Source organism: Pinus tabuliformis, chromosome 1_2, assembly GCF_031772625.1.
Source record: "Pinus tabuliformis cultivar Carrire ecotype Pingquan chromosome 1_2, CPIR1, whole genome shotgun sequence".
NCBI classification, from domain to species: domain Eukaryota; kingdom Viridiplantae; phylum Streptophyta; class Pinopsida; order Pinales; family Pinaceae; genus Pinus; species Pinus tabuliformis.
The window spans coordinates 263,044,571-263,057,404 of NC_142298.1; the positions used below are offsets into that span (position 1 = coordinate 263,044,571).

Below are 12,834 nucleotides of genomic sequence, written 5' to 3' on the forward strand. Positions count from 1 at the left end.
AATGAGCTTCGGCAACAACTTTGCCAGTAGTCTGCTAATATCCTCTTCTTGATCGAAGAATTGCAAAATCTCAAGACCAAGGTGAATCAACATGAAGATGAGCTTGATGGGATTCATTGTCAACTTGTAGACTTGCAGTGTTAGAGAAACGATGATGAGAACCGAAGCACAACCAACAATGCTCTTGGTGGGCCTTCAGATAAGATGTCAATTGATCCTCCTTCTTGAACTATGTTTACATACGGCAAAAGTATTTTGCTACATGGTCGGTGTTGTAGAGCTTACAACTATAACAATTATTGCATTATATATGATCGTGGTAACAGGTTAAATATACGAATCCCCTCATGATCTCTTTAAACAATCTTGCATCTTGAAACCAAATTTAAAAATTTCCCAAATATTTTACTACTACCGAGTGCAGACTTAATACCATAATTACTAATTTTTCCCAAAATAAAAAAAATTCAACTCGGTGAATTTTATTTCCTATAAACTTTAAGACTATATTTAGTCCAACTTCAAAATAAAAAAATAAAAAAAAAATAAAATAAAATTATATCTCGCACAAAATAAAGTATAGGTTCTCCCCCTTAACAACTTAGCGCAATGCATGAATTGGATTAAAAATCACCGTTGCGCGAAACATCTAGTTAGCTAGCGTATACTACATCGATATTGACCTTGCCTATGGCAATGGGTTTGGGCATGTATTCTCTCTGTACCACAGTGGCATATCATCTTTTAGCCAGAAGCAGATGCACCACTAGCATGCGGGTACGCAGGCCATTGCCTATTCTACCTCTACATCACCATCACTTGGCTACACTCACACACACAACTTCACTGTTGACAGGAGCAGCTCCGAAAAATGCAGCAGGTAAGAATTATTATTGTGTCCCAAACATAAATCTCAGAGATTATTTCATAATGCAAATATTGTATGACATAAGAATCTAGGTGAAGTGTCTGTGGCTTGTGGCTTTCATTTTCAGAACATACTGTGTTTCCTTACATTACATAAGTGCGGTCACGAAATGTAGTGTCAAGTCCCAGTTCTGGGAAAACAAATCAATGGTTTGGTTAATGAAGTAATGCCCGCCATTGAAAATAGCATATCTGAGTGACTCCGAGTTGATCAATTGTCCTAAATCAATCAAGTGAATTCATCCTAAACTCAATTATGTATCTGAGTGACTCTGTTTTGAATTCCGTACGGATTGTTCTGCTCCATGCTCATTTCCTTTCATTGTTACTGTCAGCAAAAATGTGTGTGAATTTGTTTTTTCAGAATATGCTTCCTTGGACTATGAGTGCTGTCCAGGCGGAAAGCCCTTGTTTCTCAGGCTAGGAACTTTGTCCATCACCACATCTGGCCAGTTTGTGCAGCCACGATGGCCCACGAGGGGCTAACATATAGCGAGGGAAATTGGACCCAGGTGGGCGGAATATTACCATCCCCTCTTTACCATCCTGCTCATATCTGCTTATTCAAACTTGTTAATCCAGTTCTTCCATCAGATATATGCTCATCCAGCCTTACATCATCCACAAGTTCTATTAGTTAACTCTATGATGGGATATTAGTTCCTATGCCTTACACCTTGGATGCGATGTTATGGGCACTCGTAGATGATACTTTGTGCATAATATTTTTAGTTGATGTATTACGATTCGTGTCTATATGTCTTGCTTATATGTGGTGTGATGGTTTCTTGACTAGTCATGAAAGTAATAAACTTTGGATATGACCTAATAACACATCATAAGAACAAAGATTTTATGATGTTGTTTCTTGTACTATGGGGGATATAATTGTCTTTAGATAAGTGTTGTCATTACTTAGGCCAAATCGTACTACTGGCATAGTTTTAAAACTTGGCTGGTCTGAACTGAAAACCAGTCAAACCGGCTGGTCAGCACGTGTGACGTGAGGGTGGTCAAACTGGCCCAATGAACCAGCTGGTATTGGTATCAACTGGTCCAGACTCCAAACCAGCCGGTTCCATTGTAAACCAGCCCGATTAGCTAAAATGTAGACAGAAAGTGGTATAGGCCCACAGATTGGGTTCTAAGGAAACCATTGGCAGTTTCCTTGCAATTTTTGGCTTCTTAAACTTAGAAAAACAGGCTTGGCCTCCTATTCGCCTCACACTTCTCATTTCAAGTTTTTGTGAGCATAAAGGAGCTTGGAGAGTTCTGCAACAACAATAAGTTTGGAGGTTCCTTGTCATCTTGGAGCTGGTTTGGAGTTGTCTAGTGGAGTTGGCATTTTTGGGAGGAGGCTTTGTAGACTGACTCTGCCTATTTTTGTTTTCAAATTTATCATAGGTTTTTCATTTTGATTAGCTGCAATTTTTTTTTCTATTTGCAGGTCTCCTTCCTTTCAAATCTGAAATTTCACCATCCACCATGGCCCCCAAAGCCAAAGATGCTACATGGATTCATTGTGAATTTATTGAAAAATGTTGTGCAAATATTGCAAATGCCCAATGCGGGGGGGGGGGGGGTGGGGCATCCATGGGCTGAAACAACACTTGGTATAAGAGGCCTAGTAACCCCATGTGATGCACCAAATGATGTGATAGGGCCTATTAGGACTTGAAAAGTTTGAGGAGGCGAAGGTTAGGGAATGTTGGAAAATTAAAGATTAGGGCAGCTTATTATTCCATTTTCCATTCATGACATTTATATGTGATATTTAGTTCTTCTTCTTTGTTTATTATGCTTATGTTCATCAACAAATGAATGCCAAAACAATACAAATCACAACCATAAGAGAGAGACACTAGAAATAGGTTCCAAGCCAGGGCAAAACCCCTCTAAAAGGGGAAAACCCACGAGAACTTCTTATAGAATCAAATCAAAGGAGACTTCCAAGACCAAACCCTAGACCTTTGCTTCCACCCATCAATCAACCTGATTTCCTCCATTAGTTCTCCAAGAACAACGAAATTAGGACTCTTCAAGAGATGAACCGTAGTACCTCCTTAACCTCAGATCTGAGGTAATTCTAGGTACTACACGAAACTATCCTCCTTCGTTGGCCTAGAAAACCTTCTTTCCACCTTTGCTCCTCCTCCTAGCCGTAGACCCAAATTTAAACTTATACGAGTTTCTTGTCTCTTTTCAATGGAGGTCGAAGTGGTGTCTTTATATAGCCTTTACATGTGGTTTTCAAGCCTTCATAAGGCCGACTTTTAACTTGCTAGCCGATTTGATTTATTGTAGCACCTAGACACTTCTAAAATACAAAACAACATTTCTTTCTTTAATACAAGTGCCCAAAAGGGTCTCTTACAATGTGACCATGACTCTTTGACTTTTGCAAAACCTAGGAGCCTACAATGGAGGCTTGGCCTAATGATAAAATGACTTAAGCATGAAACCCATGCTTCACAAATATATTTCTTTTTATCATTTTCTTTCTTCTTTTGATAGATACATAAGAGTTACATCATACATGAGTCAAATGACAATTATGAAGACCGAAACTAGTTACATTCTCCAACACTCCCTCTTAACTAGGGAGGTATTCATAATTTACCAACTGGTACAAGGACAATACTCAATTTGAAAAGTTCTCATAAGAAGAGTTGGATTGATAAGCCATCTTGTAAGCATCAACACTATGATCAACCAACATTGTCTCTGAGGCCTAGCTAGACATAATGTTGGGAGGCTTTACGTGTGATAGTGCACTACCTCTCAAGGCTCATATCCCATCCGGTTGTTCCAATGTTGCACGAAGCGGGAGCGAAGCGGAAACGTTTTTTGGAAGCGGGGACGCCGAAGCGTCATTTTCCAAAAATCTAGGAAGCGAAGCGTCTGCTATATATATATATATTTTTATATTTTTTTGCATTTATACTCAAAACAAACATCCCAAATACCAAATTAATTGTAGAAGACATGAAAACATGCATATTTTTGCATAAATCAAGATAGATATGGCATCCATGATTCCATTGTAGTTACTAGTATGTACAACAATCATCTATATTCTAGCTATTACAAACATACATCAAATTTTTAAGCATATTATAAAACATAAAACATTTAAGCATATTATAAAACATAAAACATAGAGCATATTATGATTTATCTAGCAAGTGAGCAACTGTCAACATTTGTCATGTCCAAAATTCAAATAATAATGTTTACAAGATATGTCACTTGGTCACCGCCAAGCCAAAAAGGTTCAAAATTCAAATTCACAAGTCTACAAGTCTAATGAGTAATCTATGACAAAAAGTAGTAGATTGTGAATATATCTACTAATCTCTCCTCCTTCCACCACGAACAGAACGTGGTGGCGGGCCTCCATGTGGTGGCAATGAAGAAGATGGTGCCGGTGGAAGTCGTGGCACTGAAACTGATGAAGAAGAACCCCCTGCTGTTGTTGTTGAACCATGGAACCTAGGAACCAAGGGACCAGATGGGGGTGGGGGTGGTGGCATATCAACACGGTCAAAAAATTCATGCAAAAAAAAAAACACTAGTTAACAAAAAAATTAAAAATATGAATTAGAGAAATGCTTTATAAGGGAAAATTGGAAAATTCATACCACAATGGACATACCTGGATAAGAGCATCCTCTAATTGCTCTAGTTGCAACACTCCATCCTCCAAATTGGGCTCCTCTGGATTCTTGTCCCAAATCAACAAGTCTTTATTAGACTTTGCATCTTCACAGTAATGGGACAACAATCGCAAGTTGTAATGAACACAAACCAAGCTCTCTGCCCGGTCTAAACTCAACTTGTTCCTTTTAACACTGTGGATGAAAGAATAAGAGCTCCAACACCTCTCTGCAGAAGAAGTGTTTACCACCTGTGATAGCACCCGTAATGCCAAACTCTGTAGAAGTGGAGTACCCCCTCCATGCATGTTCCACCACTCAAGAGCAGAAAAAGTCTCTCGATCTTTAATTGCATGCATGCTCCCAAATGGACCAGTGTTGAGCGTATAGTTGCTCACCTGTCTCCGTACCAATGCAGCCTCCTCCTCATCAAGGATTAATTTACTCAATGCAGCCATATATTTATTGTGAACCTCTTGATCTTGGTGTGGTTTTCTCCTGCTTCCCCCCCCAGGTGCTGGTGTTGAAAGCCATGATGGATGATAGTATTTAGGTGTCAAAACATATGCTAATGCATGCAATGGAACATTTAGCATTTCCCATCGGTTTTCCACCTCTACACAAATATAATTGTACAAGGTGGTATCTCTAGGCTCAACAATGTCTTTAATCTGCCCCAACATGCTATCCATTTGCTCATACACCTCCCCAATTACTGGTCGATCTGAATCTGCAAACTTGATCATGTAATAAATTGGTTTGGTGAATTGCAAAACATATTTAACCTGTCCCCAAAAGTAACTGTCAAGAACAGTGTCCTTGACTGCATTAGCACCATCTATGTCAGTGTTAATTTCATCCCATGTTTCAGCACACACCAGATTAGTTAAAGCTTGTCTCACCTTCACTAGCCGCCTAAAGGTGAGGTAATAACTAGCAAATCTTGTCTTTGCAATTTTAAGCAATTGCAACTTGGAGTAAGTGCCATAGAAGTAGTTTACCCTTGTATGCCCTGTGATGAATTTAATGAGCTGCTTCCCTTTCCTGTAAACCTCAGCAATCCACCCACATTCTTTGTGTTTCACAATATCATGCATCAAAAGGTTCAATGTGTGAACCAGGCACCCAGACCAAAAGATGTGTGGATGAGTACGCTCAATAATTTTTCCTGCTGCCTTACAATTTGCTGCATTATCTGTGATCACTTGAACCACATTATTCGGACCAACATCTCTGATTGATTTCAATAGTAGATCTGCAATGTTTTGTGCAGATGCAGTGATGGAGGAGGAGTCATGACATGCAATAAATACTGCACCACTAGAAGAAACACCAAGAACATTTATCAAATGTTGGTTTCTAATATTTGTCCACCCATCTGATACAATGGATACCCCAGAATCTACCCACTCATTTGTAAAACGTGTCAAAGCTCTTTGAACCTTAGCTTTTTCTCTTTCTAATAACACTGTTCTAGCTTTCTCATAGTTGGGGGCCTTGTATCCTTTTGGGGCTTCATTGATGGCCTTTACCATTTCATGCCAATAGGGAGAGCGAAGCACATTGAATGGTACACCGCAAGCACAAAGAAAACGGACTATCTTTCCATCCACATCATCCCTCCCAGCAACATTAAGGAAATCCCCTATTGTTCTTCTACCTCCAGAGCTTGCAGAAGTACCATGAGGAGATGAGCAACTACCAAATTTAGAGGTTGCACTTGATTCAGAATGAGTTTTTTGTTTCTTGTTTTTTTGTTGTGCAGCCATCTCTATTTGGATGTATTTTCTTCTTTCTTCAGTTGAAATGTTTGGGCAAATTTGTACCCCCACAGAACCCTTTTTTTCATCACTGTCCAGCACTCCACAAAGATGCCTCCTCAGACGGGTATATGAACCACAATATGGTTTTCCTCCATGACAACCATGAGGGCACACAAATTTGTAAGATCCACCACCCTTTCCCCCATCAAGTTTGGTCACATAGTTCCACAAGGGTGTTGATGTAGCTTTCCCATCTTGTGTTTCAGTGTCCCCTTCAAGTTCATCCCCTTCCTCTTCAAACCCTTCCTCCTCATCATACATTGGGTCACTACTATTAGGACCATCACCAATGTCCTCTTCTGTTTCTTCCCTTCTATTCCTCACCCTTGCCATCATTAAAACCAAGAGTGGAATGATACATAGAAGCCAAAAGAACACCATCTTGGAATATGGATATAGGTGGTGGACAACGGCAACCTGTAAATAAAGGAGCAAGTAGAAACAATGGGAAAGAGTAGGAGAGGGAGGAGAAAAATACAATTTTTTTTTCAAAAAAACAAGGGAGTTTGGGGTTTGAACTTACCTCTTTAGCTCTTGTAGATGAAGTCCTCCAAGCTCTTGCTCCAAGCTCCTCCTCCTTCTCCTAGCTCCTCCTTCTTCACTCCTCCAAGCTCTCCTCTCTTCTCCTCTCCTTTCCTCTCTTCTCTTCTCCTCTCCTCTCTTCTCTTCTCCAACTCTCATAAACTCAAAGTGAGAAAATGAGGAATGAATGGGGGCTTTATTCTTTTCATTCCTCACCTTAACCTCACTCTAACCTCACCCTAACCCACCCCCTTAAGGTTGAGTGAACATAACTTAAAAAAAAAATTAAAAAAATGTGTTTTTCTCCCTTGGGCGCGCCCCTTTCCGCCGAAGCGTACGGAAGCGTGCGTGAAGCGCACGCTTCCTGCTCCGAAGCGCCACGCTTCGGCGGCCCGAAGCGCCGTACGAAGCGCGCTTCGGAGCCGGCGCTTCGGAAATTCCAGGAAGCGCTAAAAATTTCACGAAGCGCGCTTCCAAAATTCCGAAGCGCGCTTCGTACGGCGCTTCCTAGGCGCTTCCGTACGGGGCGCGCTTCGGAGCTTCGATCCGGGGGGGGGGGGGGGCGCTTCGTGCAACACTGGGTTGTTCACAAGGTATGTCCTTTTAGGACTATTCTTATCTTGGGTTCCCAACCCTACATCCTCAAAGAACATCGGTCCTCTTCACCCACTCTTGTCTTGGACACCTGTCCTATCCTCAAAGAGTGTCGGTCTATGGGACTTACTACCTATCTTGGATTCCAAATCCTCAAGGAGTATCGATCCCTTTCCTTTCTTGGATGATCAATCCTTAAGGAAACCAAAGATGCTTACTCAATCCTCTAGACACCATTCTTTCCTTATGGCCTTCATAAGACTTACGATTGTTAGTCTTGGTCTAGTGCTTGATTCATAAGGATAAGAACTATCCGCCATCACTCCCTCTCAAACAGGGAGGATATCCTTCTCCTATGCAAGGAAACTCCTTTTACTCCCTCTCAAATCTAGAGGAGATTCCCGACCACAAGTTTTTCTCCCTTGTCTTTTATTCAGCTATCAGTTCCTCAAAGTTTGCATGGCTTCCTGTTTCCTCCGCATCTCATTATTCCAAGTTGCTCCCTTTCTGGTATTACAGGTCACAGAGCCATCTTCTCATGATAGTTTTCAGATCATCCATCACTTTCATCTTGTCTTTATTCATGAAGGCATTCTGTCGAGCCTTTCCAGACTTCAAGTTGATCAGAGTTTCCTTGAATGATCCTCGAACTTTTGACCTTCGGATTATCTTCTCATGCTGCTACCTATCAATCCCAAGATGATTGCTTCTTGACTTTACAGTTTCCAGGTACCAAATGTTGACTTTTCCTCAACAATCCATTCACTTAGTTAAACTTGCCTCAACTGTCATCCTGTGCACCTGCTACATCCTTTCAGGTACCAAAACAACATGTTAATCAAATAACCAAATAACCAAAAACAGAAATACAAGACTTACCTCATGACGACTCTCTCATCATCAACATCCTCATTGTCCATCTCCACATAAGTCTTCCTTCAAATATCATAATGTCCAAGGATCCAACTTGATTACCAAGTTATCATTCTTCTTCTGGAGATTATGCCAGATGTTGATCATTAATATATACACATTCTAGAGAGAAAGTCATAACACTCTTAACCATTCCCGAGTAAGTCAATTCCGTCTACTTTAGACATCATTTCATCAAATGAAATATTCATTATGCATGTGACCAACCTTTCTTCTAGGATTATATGAATCCTACCTGAAGGTTACTTTTAAATATGCCTCCTTAATCTTTCACACAATCATCTAGCTATATGCATTTTTCAATGGGCTTGCAATTCCTTCATCCCTTTTTATATTGATCTTGTCATAATGCTTATTCCAAGAGTCTTGACTCTTATAGGATCATGATGACCCACCTTCGCAAAATGACCTCTTTTAACATATTGTTAGACAATGTATAGATGAACACTTATGCAAAATGGTTCCCAAGCTTTATAGTCTTAAAGGACTAGATGTTTAGGACTAGATGTTTTCAAGCAAAACAAGTAGACTTAAAATATGCTACTATCACATGCTTCTATTTATGATGCCATACTCACAATGATGTATACTTACTCCTTCAATGACCTTTGATAGCATTTGTCTTTTCAGGGTCCTTTCAGTTCCCTCCTTTCATCATGCTTATCATTACCAAGCATAAGGACTACCTTGCTTATCCATCCTTCTTATTTTGCTTCTTTCATTATGTACTTGCAACATTTCCTGACAAGTACAACCAAGCAAAATACAAATACAAGAGCATGATGAGAATTTAGTCAACCTAGGGTTTCCATAGTCTCCTTAGAGGATACATTCCTAGGGTTCTTAGACACAAGATCTAAATACCTTGAATTTTTCATTGAAAGGTCAAGTCTAGGGTTTTTGATGTCACTTCCTAGGAGTTGTCCAATTCATTCCTCACAATGGTTTACTATGACCTAGATACTTCTTACAAACCCTAGATGACAAAGTTACAGTTTCTATGAGAGAACAAACTAGATTAGGGTTAGGGCTTCTTGCTAGGGTTTTCTATCCCATCTAGTGTTTCCAATTCCTAGATACCAAATCCTTTTGAAAATTCACAAACCCTAGATCTTATGCAACAAAACCCCAATGCATATAGACCCTTTATTCATTAAACAATCATACATACCTTGTAGTACATACCTTTGTCTTCTATGATTACTTGGACGTTGTTGTAGGACCTTTTACAAGATCTTGATTTCAAGAGTTCTCAAGACTGCCTTCAAGATCCTCCTTGCCAAATTTGCTGCTACTAATATAGTCCTTCCAATTCATCCTTATCCTTCTTCTAGATGCTACTGTTTTCAAGAGTGAAAAACTCCAAGGATGTCGAAGCCAACGTTTGCCATCAAAGGTACAAGTGCTCTTTTCATTGAAGTCATGACCTTCCTAAGAACAACTCCAAAACAAGATGCTCACCATAAGGTGATTATCTGCTACTTATTGCTTCAGATCTTGGTTTCCACGCCAATATATGCTTCTCCAACCTTGCTCCCTATGGCACAAACACTAAAATTTCTTGAGACAAACATCTTTTCATTCAGTGGACTTATATCCTTTTTATATTGACTGCTTTCTGGACTAGATATCTCAAACTAGGGCTTTACACCTTATTGAATAAACTTTTAGAACATGCCTAAAAGCCTTCCACAGAAGTCAGCCTAGTTTCCTCCACCAGGTAATGAGTATTTCTACCACAGAGATCTGAAAGATATTTTGTTGTCTTTGATTGTGCCATCAATCTGCAATTTGAGGTCTAGAATCTTCTTTAAGGTGACTTCCTTTTCCTGGAGTAGACTAACTGTAGCTTTACTCACTGGTTTGGGCATCCAATCTTTTGTTACAAATTTCCACAACTACTACAACAACTCTCCGAAATGCTGCGGACTTCCTCCTTTAGCCTCTTATCCTATACACTGTTTCGATAGGTACCTACAACACTTTGTTTAGGCTTTTTTAGCCCTCCAATCAACCACTTTAGATCTTCGGTCTAAACTCCACAGGTTTGTGATCTTTGAGATTATTTCAGACCTTAAACTTTTATGCCTAGAACTTTGATTTCTAGCACAAGGAACTCGGCCTTGTCTAGGCTAGTGATCTAGCCTTTCAGATCTCCAAAATAAGGCTTCTCTGCTCCTCTAAGAATTTCGGTTCAGGTCTGCGACCTAGTTGCATAGGTGTAGACTTATGAATGTGCCCAGAAACATGTTCTTTTTGTAGCTTGGATTTCTTTGTAGGAGCTTGGCCTTTAAGACTAGAATAAACAGACCCTTTGCCATTCAAATTGTGATCTTCGAGCTGCCTTGATTCATTGTCCTTAGCTCTGATACCATCTTGGAAAATTAAAGATTAGGGCAACTTATTATTCCATTTTCCATACATCACATTTATCTGTGATATTTAGTTCTTCTTCTTTGTTTATTATGCATATGTTCATCATCAAATAAATGCCAAAACAATACAGATCACAACCATAAGAGAGAGACACCAGAAATAGGCTCCAAGCCAAGGGAACTAGAAAGCCCCTCCAAAAGGAGAAAACCCACGAGAACTTCTTCTTATAGAATCAAATCAAAGGAGACTTCCAAGACCAAACCTTAGACCTTTGCTTCCACCCATCAATCAACCAAATTCCCTCCACTAGTTCTCCAAGGACAACGAAATTAAGACTCTTCAAGAGATGAACTGTAGTACCTCCTTAACGTCATATTTGAGGTAACCCTAGGTACTACACAGAACTATCCTCGTTCATTGGCCTAGAAAACCTTCTTTCCACCTTTGCTCCTCCTCCCAGCCGCAGACCCAAACTTAGACTTATACGAGTTTCTTGTCTCTTTTCAATGGAGGTCTTTATATAGCCTTTACATGTGGCTTTCAAGCCCTCATAAAGGCCGACTTTTAACTTGCTGGCCGACTTGATTTATTGGAGCAGCTAGACATTTCTAAAATACGAAATATCATTTCTTGCTTTAATACAAGTGCCCAAAAGGGTCTCTTACGATGTGACCATGACTCTTTGACTTATGTAAGCCCTAGGAGCCTACAATGGAGGCTTGACCTAATGATAAAATGAGTTAAGCATGAAACCCATGCTTCACAAATAAATTTACATTTTCTTTCTTCTTTTGATAGATACATAGGAGTTACATCATACATGAGTCAAATGACAATTATGAAGACCGAAGCTAGATACATTCTCCAATAGGGAAAAGGATATACAAGCATAAATTACAAGCAGAAGTTTGATGAGTGATCATGTTGATCAGTGATTTGTAGCAAGCCAATGGCCTAGTACCTTCATTTGTAGCATTGTTTTTGGACATTAGAGGCCATTTAGAGGCTCACTGATTATGTATTTTGTTGATGATATGTATTGCACTAAGTGCCATTTTGATATATGCAGCCTTACATGGTGTACAAATGAACAAACTTCTCCTATTTTGTCTCTAATGGCTTGGAATCATGGTTTGAAATCTTAAAATTATTTTTATTTATTTTTCCCCATTAAAAATAATTATTTTTATGGATTTTTTCCAATTTCAGTTCGAACCTCGGCTTGATAGGTGGCCTGGTTCAAAACCTGGTTCCTATTTTTAAAACTATGGTTTTACTTGCATTTGACCCTAAATGAGTGAAGAGAGATGTCCCAAAAATTCCAACGACCCCCCTGGATGCTCAACATCTCACTCTAATGGTTGGATGAGGCTTAACTTGGTCCATAGTACCACCCACTTTGTTTGAGGAAGACTTCCATTTGGTTGATGAAGGAACCTTTTAGCTTTCCAACAACTAGAAATTTATCCTTTTGCTAATTTTTGGTCCACAAGGCCTCCAACATTCCACTTTGACCCTCCAACTATGAGTCAATGAGCTCAAACGACTAGTAGAAGTGGTTATAATGGCTAATACAACTCAACTTGGTGCCCCTTTGCTTGGTTCTCCAACGTCTTGATGAATTTTGCACTTTTGCCACTTGGGTTTGCTAATATTTTCCTTGATTTCACCTGGGTCTAGCCTCATTTGTCCAAATAATGCCCTATGTTGCCACATCATCATTGTCTATGCCACATCATCATGCCCAATTGGTAGATCTCTAATGCGCTAAGGAACATGGGAAAACTAAAACATGGGTCTTGTTCCTCTTTTTCTGTAGACCAAATTTGACATAATGCATGTTGAAAACTGACAAGTCCTGCCCTTGTTTTACTAGTTGGAAGCCCCACACACCACTTGACCAACTTTTACCACCTGTAACTGCATCATGCCTTCAATGTTTGGAAAAATTTCAACATGGCATGGTATCTTCTCATCAAGCTGAGCATTTTGGGATGGGGTTG

General features: G+C 39.7%; 1 protein-coding gene across 5 annotated transcripts in view; it reads left to right on the top strand.

The window, feature by feature from the left end:
• Positions 1–618: 618 nt before the first annotated feature.
• LOC149205360 (uncharacterized) overlaps positions 619–12,834 on the top strand; it is a 226,766-nt gene continuing 214,550 nt past the window's right edge. For 4 of the 5 annotated variants that reach the window (XM_089393451.1, XM_089393448.1, XM_089393450.1 and 1 more), the window contains exon 1: positions 619–880. In XM_089393451.1, coding sequence (XP_089249577.1) covers positions 691–880 — 190 coding nt within the window. In that variant the 5' untranslated portion in view covers positions 619–690. The remainder of the gene's footprint in view (positions 881–12,834) is intronic. The other variant, XM_089393452.1, reaches the window with a different exon arrangement.